We start from the raw sequence: 15,523 nt of genomic DNA on the forward strand, positions 1-15,523 counted from the left end.
CCTGGAGATCTGCACATGTCCTGACATTTATTACCAAAACCACACACAGCACCTTCTAGAAGCCCAACAGAGCACTGTTCTACATGCTTAGAGAGTGTCTTTATTTTTTTTAAATGTATTTACTTATTTGAAAGAGAGGGCGGGCACACACACACACACACACACACACACACACACACGGGCGGGCACGCGCTCGGGGTGGTGGGGAGGGGCAGAGGGAGAGAGAGAGAATCTCAAACGGATTCACTCCCTGCTCAGCAGGGAGCCTGACACTGGGCTTGATCCCTGACCCTGAGATCACGACCTGAGCCAAAATCAAGAGTCTGATGCTCAACTGACTGAGCCACCCAGGCGCCCCCGAGGCATTGCCTTTAAATGAAAGTTGTTACCTGGGCAGATACTGCCCTAGCAGGATCCAAAAGCATTTGGCCGCAGTAACACAAGAACCCAGCCCAGCCCTGAGGGCTGTTCCTGGGCTCAACCTGCCATTGCAAAGAGGAAGGATGAGGCTATACCCACATTGTCTGCTTTGGAAAGGCCACCAGCCCCGTGTGGCCGTGCAACTGAAATGGGCCAGTCCGAATTGAGACATGCTGTGTGTGACACATACCCAAGATTTTGAAGATTTGGGGGCACCTGAGTAGCTCAGTTAAGCATCAGACTTGATTTTGGCTCAGGTCATGATCTCAGTGTTGTGAGATCAAGCCCCATGATGGGCTCCATGCCCAGCGGGGAGTCTGCCTGGGATTCTCTCTCTCTCTCTCCCTCTGCCCGCACCCCCCCACACTCACTCGCGCGCTCTCTCTCTCTCTCTCTCAAATAAGTAAATAAAATCGTTTTTTTATTAAATATTTTATTTATTTATTTGACAGACAAAGATCACAAGTAGGCAGAGAGGCAGGCAGAGAGAGGAAAGGAAGCAGACTCCCCGCAGAGCACAGAGCTCTATGCAGGGCTCGATCCCAGGACCCCAAGACCATGACCTGAGCCGAAGGCTGAGGCTTTAACCCACTGAGCCACCCAGGCACCCCAGTAAATAACATCTTTAAAAATATATTTTGGATATATTGTGTTAGGGAAAATATCGCATGACTGTAATAATATTTTATGTATTAAGTATTATTATATGATATAATAAAATATATTAGTAGCATTATTATTATAATACTATATTAATATAGTGTTAATATGTTAATATACATTTTCTATATCATGAAATGCAATTAGGTTTCATATTATCTAATCACAAATATAATTTTGTATAACAATTATGTAACATTGTTATTCATAAAATACACAAATAATATATAATATTCATATGATATAATTAATATATCAGTATAATTGTTAACATATAATTATATCATAAAATACATTACTATTATTTCATCTCTTTTTAATTTTTTTTAAGATTTTATTTATTTATGTGAGAGAGAGCATGAGAGGTGAGAAGGTCAGCGGGAGAAGCAGACTCCTTGCTGAGCAGGGAGCCCGACACAGGATTCGATCCTGGGACTCCAGGATCATGACCTGAGCCGAAGGCAGTCACTTAACCACCTGAGCTGCCCAGGCGTCCCTCTTCTTAATATTTTGAAATTAATGTATTTATTTAAGTCATCTCCACACCCAACATGGGGCTTAAGCTCACAACCCTGAGATCAAGAGGCTCACCCTCCCCTGAGTCAGCCAGGCGCCCCTGGTCCTCCTTAATTTTTTAGAGTAACAGCTAGTAAATTGAAAACTACCGGGGGACTCGCATCATATTTCTGTCGGACTGTGCTGGTCCGTACAATATTTCTAGCCAATCCACACACAAGCACGCACACACACAAAACACCAGAGAAATGTTTTAAAGTTATTTATAAATAACATGACATCACGATGTTGTTGGTTTTTTAAATTTTCATTATTCAAGTGCTGCAGACTAGTTTTTTCTACTTTAAGAAGAAAAGCAGTGGGAGGAGCAGTGGGGGTGGGGGGTGGAGAGAATCTAGGCAGATTCCCCACTGAGCTCAGACAATGCCTCCTCCCAAAGCGGGGCTTGATCCCAGGACCCCAGATCATGAGCTGCCGAAATCAAGAGTCAGATGCTTAACCCACTAAGCCACCCAGGCTCCCCCAGACTTTTTTTTAAGATTAAGATTTAAGATTATTTATTTATTTGACAGAGATCACAAGTAGGCAGAGAAGCAGGCAGAGAAAGGAGGGAAACAAGCTCCCTGCTGAGCAGAGAGCCGGATGCAAGACTCGATTCCAGGACCTTGAGATCATGACCTGAGCCGAAGGCAGAGGCTTTAACCCACGGAGCCACCCAGGCGCCCCCCAGACTTTTTTTTTTAAGTCGAAATGTTACATGATTGATAGAGCATTCCTTGAAAGGGCAAATGTAGAGAGCAGAATCATGGTTGTCAAGGGTCCAGGATAGGGCTGGGAGGCTGGAGGGACATGGGGGTGGCTGACAAGGGGCATAAAAGGGATGCCAGTGGTGATGAACGTGTCCTGCCCCTCGAGGGTATCAATGTCAACATCCTAGTAATGATTTCTTTTTTAAGATTATTTATTTATTTATTTGACAGACAGAGATCACAAGTAGGCAGATAGGCAGGAAGAGAGAGAGGAGGAAGCGGGCTCCTACTGAGCAGAAAGCCCGATGCGGGGCTCCATCCCAGGACCCTGGAATCATGACCCGGGCAGAAGGCAGAGGCTTTACCCCACTAAGCCACCCAAGTGCCCCAACATCCTAGTAATGATCTTGTAACATCATTTTGCAAGAGCTTCCCATAGTGAAGCAGGTCAAGGGCACACAAGATCCCCTGTATCATTTCTTACAACTGCATGGGAATTCACAGCAAGAGCAAAATTCAAAGTTTCTTTATGTCTAAAGAAAAGTTTCTTTTCTTTCTTTTTGAGAAGTGCACACAAAACAGCAGTGTATGAAGTAAAAAGTCAAATTTCCCTGTGACCATCTTTCCCCTAGATCCCCAACCAACGTTTCCCAACCTCGCCTTCACATCTGCTCTCCACCAGAACATGTAACATCTTTGGACTTTATGCATTTTCTCAAAACCCAATTTACATAACAGTTTAACTTGCTGCTTGTCTTTAAACCAATTCGCTGAGAAAAGCTTAGCCAGTGAATTTTGCCTTGTCCTTGACCAGAATATGTTTTGAGAGGGTCCTTACAGTTTTTTTCCCCATGTATTTATAAAATAAATACATCATCATCATTTAAAGGTTGGAATGTTTCCATGTGTCTGTTTTCTCTGTGTCCAATGTGTTCTATTCACCACCTGCCCTTGCGTACGGACAGACAGAGGGGACACCCGTTGGGGGAGCTGCCAGTAATACTGGTTTCTGCTTGCTTTCCAAAGCCCTTGGATGGAAAGAAAAGTCGAGGGTCCCTAGAGGGGCCCGTTCATCCTGCAAGCGCGGGAGGACCCGTCTGGGAAAGATGGAAAGGAATGGAGGAACATTCACTCAAAAACATCAGCACCGCACCAAGGGCTGGGAGCAAGAGAGGCAGAGAGAGAAGGGACAGGCGGGAAAGAGGGGCGAGCACTGAGCAGATGGGCGGGAGGCTGGGAGGCCCTCCCCTCACACCGGCTGGCTCTTCGGGGCTGGGGTGTCCACCGTGGAGAGGGTGAAGGATTTGCTGTCCCTGCTCAGGGACTCCTCGGTCAGCACCTGCCGCAGCCTGGCTGGGAGGGACTTGAGGAAGCGGCTGTGGAATCCCTGGGCAGCCACCACGTAGATGATGGGGTTTATACAGCAGTTGATGTAAGCAAAGGCCACACACAGGGAGTCCAGGCTAGACACGGAGGTAAATTTCTCCGAGCTCTTGGGGAACACCGCCAGCATCAGCCCCGTCACCTGGTAGGGCAGCCAGAAGATGAAGAAGCTGGTCACCACGGCCACCACCACCTTGAGTGTCTTGGTGGAGCGCGTGGCCCTGCGGCTCCAGGTCCGGAACAGGAGGAAGGTGTAACAGATGGTCAGCGTCACCAGCGGCCACAGGAAGCCCACAATCAGCCGGAGGAGAGCCACGCCTCTCTCCACCAGGACCCCATCGGAGCCATAGTTCACACCGCAGGTTGTCCGCAAGGGAAAGTAGTCGGTGCGCACCCGGCGGAAGAGGAAGGAGGGGATGGTGAGCAGCAGGGCCACCATCCAGGCCACGCCGCAGGTCCCCCAGGCCAGCCGCGCGCCCCGGTAGTTCTGGCACCAGATGGGGTTAAACACCAGCAGAAAGCGGTCGGCGCTGATGGCGGCCAGGAGAAAGATGCTGGCGTACATGTTGAGCAGGATAAGTGAGGGCAGGATGCGGCAGGCGGTGCCACCGAAGGGCCAGTGGCCGTGCTGCACAGTGGCAGCAAACAGGATGGGCAGTGCCAGGCAGGACAGGAGATCGGCCACCGCCAGGTTGAGAAACCAGATGGCGTTGATGGTCCGCTGGAACTCGTACCTGGTCACCCAGACCACTAGGGAGTTGCCCGGCACCCCTATCAGGAAGACGACAGAGAAGAGCACCAGGGCGATGGCGTCGGGAACGGACAGCCTGCGGGTGCTGGGAGACTGGTCCACAGACATGTTGGGGTCCAGGGTGGCAGTGCCATAGTCGAAGTACTCAGAAGTGCTGTACTCCAAAGACGCCTGGAGGGAGTCAGAGAGGCAAAGGGAGGGTGAGACTGTGGGCCGGTGCCAGACACGTGACGGAGCTCCGCAGCGGGGAGCCCCAGGTGTCTCCCCAGGAAAATGGGGGTGTTGAGGGCTGAGAGTCTGCGAGGGTGTCAGACCACTTATAAGAGTGGGAAACCCTTCCACGCTGATGAGTCCCCCTGCTGCGCTCTTGCTGCGTGCTGAAGTCTCTGGATGGCCCTGTGATCCAGCAACCGAATGGTTAAAATCCAGTCCTGATTGCTCAGTACTCTAACACAGGGCTTCTTAGCTATTTTTACGGTCACCAACAAGCTGAGATGAGAGTACTAGGTAGTTACCCCATGGGCACCCACCATCGCCACCGTCAGCCCCTTTTGCTGCCTTCCGCTCACTGAGGCAGCTCCCCAGAGAAGGCAGTGGCTCCGCAGGGCTTCATTGACTTGGGCAGAGCATATAAGGGAGGGGAAAGGGAGAACCAAAAACACTCAGGCTCGCCTGGGTGGTTCAGTGGGTTAAGCATCTGCCTTCGACTCAGGTCATGATCTAGGGTCCTGGGATTGAGCCCCGTGTCAGTCTCCCTGCTCAGCAGGGAGTCTGCTTCCTCCCTCTCCCTCTCCCTCTGTGTGCTTTCTCTCTCTCTTTCTGTGTCAAATAAATAAATAAAATTAAAAAAAAAAAAAGAATGATAGAGACCTGTCAAAAGGACACAAAGAGAGCCTGGGAGAGACCCCTAGTTGAAGATGAGCCAATTTGAGTAAAGAAGGAGAAGGAAAAAAGAAATGAAACACATTAATATATAAAGATCTAAGAGTTCAAAATTATAATAAAAACAAGCAAACTCATTGGTCACTTTTTTTCTGGAAAGGGAACAATTCGAGCATTTATCCTGCCATTTTTGCACAAGGTAAATTTCAGGGAAAGCAAGAGTCAATGGGGGAAAGCCATCCTTTAGAGGAAAACCTAGCAACGATACCTGCAGAAGGAAGGACAATGCAGGAAATGATGGGTCCTGATGAGGACCACCAACATCGATAAAACCACCAGGTGAAAGGCTGGTGGGAGTTTTACAACAAACAGGCTGGGCTCGTAGCCCAAACCAGCCAATCAACTTCAGTGTCTGGAGAAGAGAGACGATCAGACATTCCGTTCTATGTCGTGTGATGCTTTAGAAAGGACGCAGCACTGCCTTTGAGTAATTCTTGCCAAATGAATGACTGTGAGTCTAATCAAGGTTCTAGGTCAAAAACTACTGGTCTTTGTGCACCTGGGTAGCCCTGTCAGTTGAGCATCTGACTCTTGCTTTCGGCTCAGGTAGTGATCTCAGGGATCGAGCCCCTTGTTGGGCTCTGTTCTGGGCATGGAGACTGCTTGGGATTCTCTGTCTCCCTCTGCCTCTTCCCCTACTCTCTTTCTCTCTCTCTCTCTCAAAACAAAACAAAACTACAGTCCACAGGAAAAGTGGGGGAGAGAGGAACATGGTCAATAACACCATAGGGATGAAATCAGACCACAGGAAACTCTAGAGGACAAATGATCTGTTTACTCCCACAAATAAATGGCATTGAGAAAGAAAGAAAGAGAGAGAGGGGGGGGGAAGAAAGAAAAAGGAAGGGAAGAGAGGGAGGGAGAAAGAAAAGAAAAGAAAAAAAAAGGAAAGGAAAATGTCATCGATGAAAAGAGATTTAGAGGCAAATCAAGCAAAGGTAATACAGAGACCTCATTTGGACGCTGATTGGAAGAATCAGCTGCAAAACCAGACCTTTTTTTTTTAAGATTTTATTTATTTGTTTATTTGTGAGAGAGAGCAAAAGAGCACAAGAAGGGGGAGCAAGAGAGGGAGAAGCCAACTCCCCACTAAACAGGGAGCCAGCTGTGGGACTCGATCCCACTACCCTGGGATCATGACCTGACCTGAAGGTAGACCCTTAACCATCTAAGCCACCCAGTTGCCCCTAAATTAGACATTTTTGAGACAATCTGGGACACTTAAAAATGGAGTGGGTATTTGACAACAGTAAGGAATCGGTGCTAGTTTTATTGAGGACGATGTGGTTTTTGTGTTTATGCTTTAAAAAAAGGATGGGGAAGGCTGTTTCTTTTTTTTTTTTTATAAAGATTTTATTTATTTGACAGAGATCACAAGTAGGCAGAGAGGCAGGCAGAGAGAGAGAAGGAGAAGCAGGCGCCCTGCCGAGGACCAGGACCCTGGGATCATGACCTGAGCTGAAGGCAGAGGCTTAACCCACTGAGCCACCCAGGTGCCCCTGGAGAAAAGCTGTTTCTGATAAAGATACATTGCTGGTAAAATACCATGTCTTGGATTCGCTCCAGCAATGGAGCGCACCTGGCTGGCTTGGTAGGTGGAGTGTGCAACTCTTGATCTCAGGGTTGTAAGTTCGAGCCCCATGATGGGTGTAGAGATTACTTTAAAAAAATTTTTTAACTTTGTTTTTCTTTTTCAGAGAAAGGGAGTGTGTCCACATGCGTGCAGGTGAGCTGGGACTGGGGGGAGAGGGGCAGAGGGAAAGAGAGAATCCCAAGCAGGCTGCACACCCAGCCCAGAGCCCTACCTGAGGCTCCATCTCACAACCTTTCTATGATCATGACCTGAGCCGAAATCAAGAGTCCGGCCCTTAACTGGCTGAGCCACCTAGGCATGCCCCGCCTCCCCCTCCCCCCCCATTTAAAGGTCTTTAAAAAAAAAAAATTTTTTTTTTTCCAAAAAAACACTCCAGCAAAAGAAATCGCTGGGAAGCAGGAGACAGGACGGAGGAGTGTGGGTGACTAAGAACAGCAAAACACTGATAGATGTTGAGGTGGGGTCACGGGTCCCCTGAGGGTCACGGTATCATTCTCTCTACTTCTGTGTGTTTGAATCAAAATATATATATATATATATAGTTTTATTTATTTTATTTATAGTTTTATTTATTTATTTGACAGAGGGAGACACAGTGGGAGAGGGAACACAAGCAGGGGGAGGGGCAGAGGGAGAAGCAGGCTTCCCGCTGAGCAGGGAGCCTGACACCGGGATTGATCCCAAGACCCTGGGATCATGACCTGAGCCGAAGGCAGACACTTAATGACTGAGTCACCCATGCGCCCCTAAAATTTTCCATAATAAAATAAAATAAAGAGCAGAGGGGACCTGAGCCCTTCTTCCCAAACCGAGCTGTTCGGAGTACCATGTCCCCCAAAAGAGAGTCTGTGAGTTGCAGCAGAGCTGGAGAGAGCCTCATAGGCAAATCCGTGTTCCAGGGACACAAGACACAGCAGTGAAATCCCCATGGAATGATTATGTCGAAGCATCCAGCAGTTACTGGGCGCTTACCAAGTGCCAGACATAACATAACCTCTTCTGATCCTGGCCACGCCCCCTAACAGTTGGTACTATTAATGTGCCCATTTTCTCAATGCGGACCTGGAGGCATAAGAAGGTGAAATAGCCTGTTCTGGGTCACAGAGTTTGGGATTCAAACCTATCCAGGCTGGCATGCAAACCCGCGCAGGCTGCCCCTGACCATTTCCAAGAGGGGCTATGGATGGAGGAGGAAACTCCAGTGGCAAACTCTGTGGCCCTGGGGGCTAGCCCACCCGTGAAGGCCACTTTGTCACCAACCTGGAGAAAGGGGACAGAGAAGAAGGGAAATGGTTGTTATAGAAATCTCCAGAGCTGGACGCCTCGATTGACAGGCTTTGGTTCCTACCCCCCGAAACACCCACCTGGCGGAGTATTTAAGACGACAAATGTTCTGGGACCCGGGCAGCCAAGTGCCTGGCGCTCCGCGTGGACACAGGAAAGGGCAGCTAATACAAACGTTATTTCTCCATGTTATGACGATCAAAGAGCTCAGATCTTTCCCTGAACCACTTTTTTATTTCTCAGTCCCTTTATGTTGCTGGAAAGTGGGCCAGGCTGGTGGCCCCAGGGGGTCCTGGCTGGTATGGAACCATATGGGGATGACATCATGACTCAAAGGGAAAGGGTCAGTGTCGGCTGAGGAGGGGAGGAGCAGCATGTGGTAGGTCCACCCCATTAAATAGGATTGAGCCCTAAAAAAGAACGAGGCGAGCCACCATGGGTGGCTTCGGGGGTGACTTCTTCTGGGGTGACGTTCTAGAAACAGAGCTCACGACCACATGACATAATGAGTGTCCTACAAACACCACTGGATCGTACACATTAATACAGTGAATTATACGTTATGTGAATTTTACTCAATTAAAAAAAAAGCAAACAAAACAATGCCACTGTCATGAACCCAAGGGAAGGGTGAGGGATTGTTTGTTCCTCATGAACGGGGACAACACAGGCAGGACAACCAAATGCCATGTGACATGCTGGGCTGGAGCCCAGGGCAGAAAAAACCCGTTCGTGGCAAAGGGCGTGTTTGAACAACAGAGCGAGTCTGCACAGGGTCTGAAGCCTAGACACTAATATTCCACCAAATGTTAATTTCCCGACAAGGGTAACTGTGCTCTGTTCATGTCTGTGACGGTGATCGCTCTTGAGAAATGAACACTACGGTATTTGGGGGCCCAAGGGCGTGATGCTTACCCTTACCCTCAAACTATTCAGAAAAAAAGATGACCCCCAGACATAGATACAGATGATAGAGTGAGGATAAAGATGGGGAGGCGACTGACTGATAAAGCAAATTTGGAGACTCTGGTAAAGACTAGATTACATGGGAGTTCTTTGTACTATTCTTGTAATTTTTCTGTAAGTGTGAAAATTGTTCAAAAGACAAAGTTCCAATTGTTGAGATATTTCTAGGGCTAAATAGGCCCGGCTGGGAGCCTGACACCCACCCTCCCCCACCCCCACCTCCCTACCCCAGTTCCCTGGCTCCTTCCCATTTTCTTCTGGGACCCACCCACCCCCATCCCTCCACTCCCCCACCCCCATCCCCATGCTCCGTTTACTAAAGGGTTAACGCCAGGCACAGCAGGGGTCCACCGCCACCCCTCTCCCCACCCCCACCCCATCCTCCCCACCTTAGCAGCTGCTCAATACTGGGTACATGAAGGTTTTGACTCAGACTCTAAACGGGGAGCATCCCTCCCCACACCCTGCTCTCGGGCTCCCCACTCCTCACATCAGCTGACAAAGTTCCTTCCTGGTGTGAGCTCTTGGGGCCCTTTTCCCTCCCCTGACTTTAGGAGGGCAGGGGGAATAAAAAGTGCTGATTCGAACACCCTGCGGCTTTTTCAGGATCCTCCCAGTGCAAGTGACTTGAAATGTTGCGCCCTTGCGGGCATCCCTACAAAGACAAAGAAAATAACCGGAGTGTCCAGCAAGAGGGGACTGGCTAAGTGACGGATGACATATCACCATCTGGGAGAATGAGGGGTTGATGCATGGCTGGGGACGGAGCTCCAAGGTCCAGGGGAACCACTGCCAGAAAGCAAGGACCACCAGGGGCCCCTGGATGGCTCGTGGCCTGGAGCACACAACTCTTGATCTCAGGGGTTATGAGTTTGAGCCCTACTCTGGGTATAGAGATTACTTAAAAACAAACAACAACAAAATATACATATATAGATACTTTTTCAATAAATAAATAAAATAAAATCTTAAAAATAATAAAAAGCAAGGACCAGACGGCGCATAAAGCAGCCAACCTGAAAAAGAAGACTCTGGCTTCCTCTCCCTCTCTCCTTCCCTCCTCTGTATCTCTGTCTCTACTTCTAGCCTGTACCTGTCTCTCTCTCTCTCTCTCTCTCTCTATCCCCAGAACAGCTCTAGAGGCAGATAGAGGAAGCTTGTACCAGTGCTTAGCCCCTGGGGGGATGGGGGGAGGTGGGAAGTGGGGGAGGGCAAGGGAGCAGGGGGAGGGGCGGGGACTGGGGGGGGCAGGCACTGGAAGGAAGCATTTCACCGTGTATATTTTTGTTCCTCTTGTATGAGGAACCATGCCCGTGCGTGCCCTGCCCGTTCTAAGAAACAGACATCATCGTACAGCAAAGATAAAAGAATTTGTGGTTCCACGGTTCTAGGCAGGGTTCTTTGCCACACTAATGTTAATCAGCTAATCAGCTGGGGGACCCTGACCCACCAGGCACCTACCCACAGAGACATTATAAGGAGGGATGAGTGAACCCCCAAGGAGCGAGGGCTGAGTGTTGTTGGAGAGCCCTGTACGGTGTGGGGTGAGGACGGGCTGTATCCCCAACCAATAAGAGCTTTCTGCACCTGTACTTGACAGCAGCCACCAGCAACATATGGCCACTGGGCGAGTGAAAGGGGCTGACATTTGGGCGGTTTGATTAAATTTCAATAACCACACGTGGCTAGTCGCTGCCCGATTGGACAGCACAGGTCCAGGGCTACAAAGGGGCCAGACACAGTTCCGAGCCCTTCCCAGGGGTTAGTTCATTAACGAACTCATAACAGTATTGACGTCCCAACATCCAGAAGCATGGGATACTATTGTTCCTAAGTCCAGAGGCCTGGGTTTCTTTCCCCGATATTTTATACTTAAGTAACCTCCACCCCCAACACAGGGCTCGAACCCTCCACCCCACAATCAAGAGCCGCACCATGTACCCACCCAGCCGGCCAGGCACCCCTCACCAGCCATGTTGAGAGGATGGTGGCCGTGAGGAGACGTGCACGGATCAGAGAACAGGGTAAAGGAGAGGCCACGGGACTTACAAGAATAGCAATCATTGTTCTCAAGCTCTATTCTAAGCCCTTGGTTTGTATGAGCTCATTGAACCCACGGAACAGCCCTATGAGAGTTGTCACTGTTGCAACAACCATCTCACAGATGGGAAAACTGAGGCTCCTCTTAGAGCTTAAGAGAGCTTCCTTAGTTCTCCCCGCCAGTAGCAAGCGGCAGAGTTGAGAGAGAACTTCTGAGAGCTTGAGGCCTGAGTGACTACATGGTACAGGGCACTGGGAGGGTCAGGGTTGGGGGGGCAGGGCAGTGCGTTCAAAGCCACAGCCACAGGTGAGAGCCAGGGAATGTGCTACCCACCAGAAAATGAAAGAAGGCCAGCGTGGCCGGCAGGGGGCCAGGATGAAGTTGGAAGGGCCACCCAGGCTATCCATGCTCAAGAATTTGTATCTTATCCTTGGGTCATGGGGAGCCATGGGGGGAGTTTGAGCTATAGAAGGGCTAGGTTAGTTTCAGTTTACAAAGATCCCTCTGGCCACTGTGAGACGATGAGATGAGAGGCAGCAGGACCAGAGAGGAGCTGAGAAGGAGCTCCAGGTCACTGAAGATGGGAACGCAGATGGGGGGCGGGGGTTCATGGCCAAGAGGAGGAAGCGAAGTAGAAGGATTTGAAAGCACCGAGGAGACAGAGTAGTGCAAGTGGTACGCCATAAACTCTGCCCCAGGCCCTGGCCTCCCTCTCCTGGCTTCCTGTAGGGGATCTTTCCATCCACCCCCAACCTTCCAGGAAGGGAAGTCTTGCCAACCGTGCCCCCACGGAAGGAAAAGAACAGACCCCCTTAGAGACGCTGTCAGAGCCACAAAATCCACAGGAGACAAGGTCTGCTTCTCCCTCCCCTGCCACAAACTACAAACGTTCCTACAACCACACATCTCTGAATAATCCACCCACAGAACCCCATGGAGCCATCAGAGGTCGCATCCCCGGAGAAATGGGATATGAGAGTGAGGTGGGCATCTTGTCTCCGATCATTTTTCTTGAATTGCACAACCTCTGTGACCCCCTCAGCGTTCACAGTTTTTAAACCCTGCAAAAAACACAAGCCTCCAGTCCTTGAGGGACACAGTGAACTGCCTCACGGGTTGGCAAAAATCAAAGAAGTTGGATGGGGGGGCACCTGGGTGGCCCAGTGGGTTGAGCCTCTGCCTTTGGCTGAGGTCATGATCTCAGGGTCCTGGGATCAAGCCTTGCTTCGTTTGGGCTCTCTGCTCAGCAGGGAGCCTGCTTCCTCCTCTCTCTGCCTGCCTCTCTGCCTACTTGTGATCTCTCTCTCTGGCAAATAAATAAATAAAAACTTTAAAAAAAAGTAAAAAAAAAAAAGTTAGATGGGCAGGTGAGGGGGCAGGCAGACCCTCTCCTGCACTGCAGATGGGACATAGAAGCTGGGTGTGAATTTGGCAAGACCCGTTAGGATAAAAATTGCCCATGGACTCAGCCTTGGCAGTTCTGGAGACCCAGACCTGAGGCCAACAATGTAACTTTGGCTTTAAAGGCAAAATATAGGAAACAACCAAGATTCTCCATTGAGAGGGGATGGACCCACCCAGTGGACTATTATATGGTGGATAAAAAGACAGAAGGAATTCCCTGGAAATACACAGAGATGATAACAGCATCTTCCTCATAGATGTAAATGCAAAGAGTCTAACACAGGGCTGGGGCATACAATAAGTGCTCAATAAATACTGCTTAAAGATACTCTATGTTAATCATGAAAAAAAAAGCAAGATGTAGGCTAAGGTGCAGAATGTACTTCTACTTGCAGGGGGCAGAAAGGATAGACACATCACAAGCGTCGAGCGCTGACTGTATGCCTGGTAAGAGCTTTCCGAGTATTATTTAACACTCTCAACGAGCCTATGATGTTGGTTCTAATACTGTAGGATTGTTACCCCCGTCTTCAAGGTAAAGAGAGGGAACTCCAAAAAAGGACTCGTGTTTTGCACAGGAGAGGCAGAATTTGAAGCTTATTTCAATTTGATACCCTGGCCAGACTACCGGCTACCTCATTCCCTGCACCTCTGTCCTTGAGCACCTGTAGACTTTCTGGAAGGATCCAACACAAGCCGGTGTCCACTGCCTCTGGGGGCCGTGACAAGGAGTCCAAGGCTCTGGGCTGGGCAGGGAGAGTGACTTCTCACTGAACACCCTTTGGTATTTGGGATCATTTTATGGAAAGGAAAAGAAGGCAAAGCCCTTAGCTGGTTTCTCAAAGTCCAGTTGGTCCTGGTCAGGCCTCCAAAGTGGGATGAGGCAATGCCAAGCCCCTCCCTGGTCAGCTACTATGTCCTCCGTTTCCTCTTTCACCCCGATGAAGCAAGACGAGAACCAGACAAGGTACCAAATCACAGTCCTGCCTCTCTCGAAGCACGTCCTGGGGGGCACAGGTGCACATGGCAGGGGGAACCTCTCTGAGCCTGGAGACCATCTCCCTCTGACACCCACAGAATCCACGGGACAGCCTGGGTCAACCACAAAGGACCCGGGCCATTTCTGCTCTTGCCTGAGCCTCAGTTTCCCTGTCTCTACAATTCAGAACATCTGAAGTCAGAATGAGTCACTTTCTTTCTCCCGAGCCGGCTCTTTTCAGCCCCCCACGCTTCCCTCCTGCCATTCCCGAAGCCCGAAAGACCTCCTCTGGATCTCTCCACTTGAGGAAGGGCGTCATCCGTTCAGACCAAGTCTCGCGTGTGTCCTGCCCTGGGGACCTTTCAGATTCCAGCTCTAGGGCATCTTGGTGTCTCTATAATCCCTTGACAGTCCTTCCTTCTTAGCTGCCTCCCAGCCCCGGGGGAGTCTGAGATGAGGGTCAGGGAGAAGGGAGGAGACTGAGGACAGAGAGAGGAGGAGGAGAGGGAGAAAGAGTGTGAAGGGGAGAGGTGGAGGGGGGAGAGAGACCCAGCAAGGAGAGAGGGAGGGAGGTGGTGCCCGTGCCCATGATCCCTCTGGGGAACTCACCATGTTCAGGTCTCCCAGGGTCCCCGCTGATCAAAGGTCCCTCCTGTCCACAGACTGTGGTTTCTAAGCCCCAGGGGAGGGTGCAGAGCGCAGGGAGGAAATGACCAGTCTTTCCCCTCTGGGGTTCTTATTGGTCTGTGTACTGGGCACCCCATCTGGGGCACTCACCCAGAGAGTTCCGAACACCTCCTTCCAGTCAGAGGAGGGAGGCTGGGCTTGCAAAACTGAGGAAGTCCCTCGCCTGACAAGGGTGTAATCCAGATAAAAGAGCCCCTCCCCCGGCGTTCTAGGCTCAAGCCCTCTCTTGGCCTCAGTTTCCCCATTTGGGACCTTCTAGGGTCCCCGGTGGCTGCAGAAAAAGCTCAGAGGTCCAGCTGGCTCAAATTCCTCCCAAGGGTTCTGGGGAGCAGGGATGGTGAGCCCCAGCCTCCTGGCCAGGTTGCTTTGAAGCCCAGAGAAGCAGAGCAGGTCTGTGGAGGCGACCCAGGCCTTGGGGACTGGTACATCCTCCTGCCTTGGGTTTGGAAGGTGGCCAACAAACCCAGGAATGTATCCTGTCACAGATCTGGAGGCCAGAAGTCTGAAATCGGGGCAGCATCAGGGCTGTGCTCCCCAGTCCCTGGAGGCACTAGAGGGGAATCGGTTCCTGCCTCTTCCAGCTTCTGGGGACTTTGGTTGGTGGCCATCACTCCAATCTCTGCCTCTGGGGTCACATCTCGTACTCTCCTATGGGTCCCAAACTCCCCTCTGCCTCCCCCTTGTGATTATACTTAAGGTCCCCCTGAATAATCCAGGATAATCTCCCATTGCAAGATCCTTAACAGCAAAGTCCCTTTTGCTATTTAAGGTCACACCACAGGTTCTAGGAATTAGGATGTGGACATCATTGGGAACCTTCCTGAGCCTCCCGCGATGAGCGTGGTTGTGATGATAAGCACAGAGACAGGCTCATTGTCTGTGTCTTCTCCTTTTTTAAAAAAATTATTTATTTACTTGACACAGAGACACAAAGAGTGTGGGAGGCCGCAATAAGGCTCGAGACAAGGACCAAACCAGGCCCTGACTTGTGCCTCCTTTAAAGTCTGAATAACCTAACAAAAGGTTTAGGACGGGAGAAGTTGAGTAGCACGGAGAAAGGGTCTGTGCTATGTGTTGTGCGTTCGCCTATGTGACTCCCCACATGTTTGCTAAACAAATGAGAACAATTCGGTTGGGGTCATAAGTT

General features: G+C 50.1%; 2 protein-coding genes across 2 annotated transcripts in view; both read right to left on the bottom strand.

The window, feature by feature from the left end:
• Window positions 1-14,393, bottom strand: part of C5AR2 (complement C5a receptor 2) — a 28,184-nt gene extending 13,791 nt beyond the window's left edge. Inside the window, exon 1 of the mRNA XM_045077107.1 lies at window positions 14,299-14,393. Within this exon, the coding sequence (XP_044933042.1) occupies window positions 14,299-14,301 (3 nt within the window). The 5' untranslated portion in view covers window positions 14,302-14,393. The remainder of the gene's footprint in view (window positions 1-14,298) is intronic.
• Window positions 2,241-14,437, bottom strand: C5AR1 (complement C5a receptor 1). Its single transcript, XM_004767496.3, has 2 exons — window positions 14,299-14,437; window positions 2,241-4,650 (listed from the first exon to the last, which is right to left on the bottom strand). The coding sequence occupies exons 1-2, from the start codon at window positions 14,299-14,301 to the stop codon at window positions 3,595-3,597; spliced, it is 1,059 nt and encodes a 352-aa protein (XP_004767553.1). The 5' UTR covers window positions 14,302-14,437; the 3' UTR covers window positions 2,241-3,594.
• Window positions 14,438-15,523: the final 1,086 nt, after the last annotated feature.

The sequence above is a fragment of the Mustela putorius genome, unplaced genomic scaffold (genome assembly GCF_011764305.1).
Source record: "Mustela putorius furo isolate JIRA1106 unplaced genomic scaffold, ASM1176430v1.1 tig00000196_pilon_pilon_pilon, whole genome shotgun sequence".
Taxonomy (NCBI): Eukaryota; Metazoa; Chordata; class Mammalia; order Carnivora; family Mustelidae; genus Mustela; species Mustela putorius.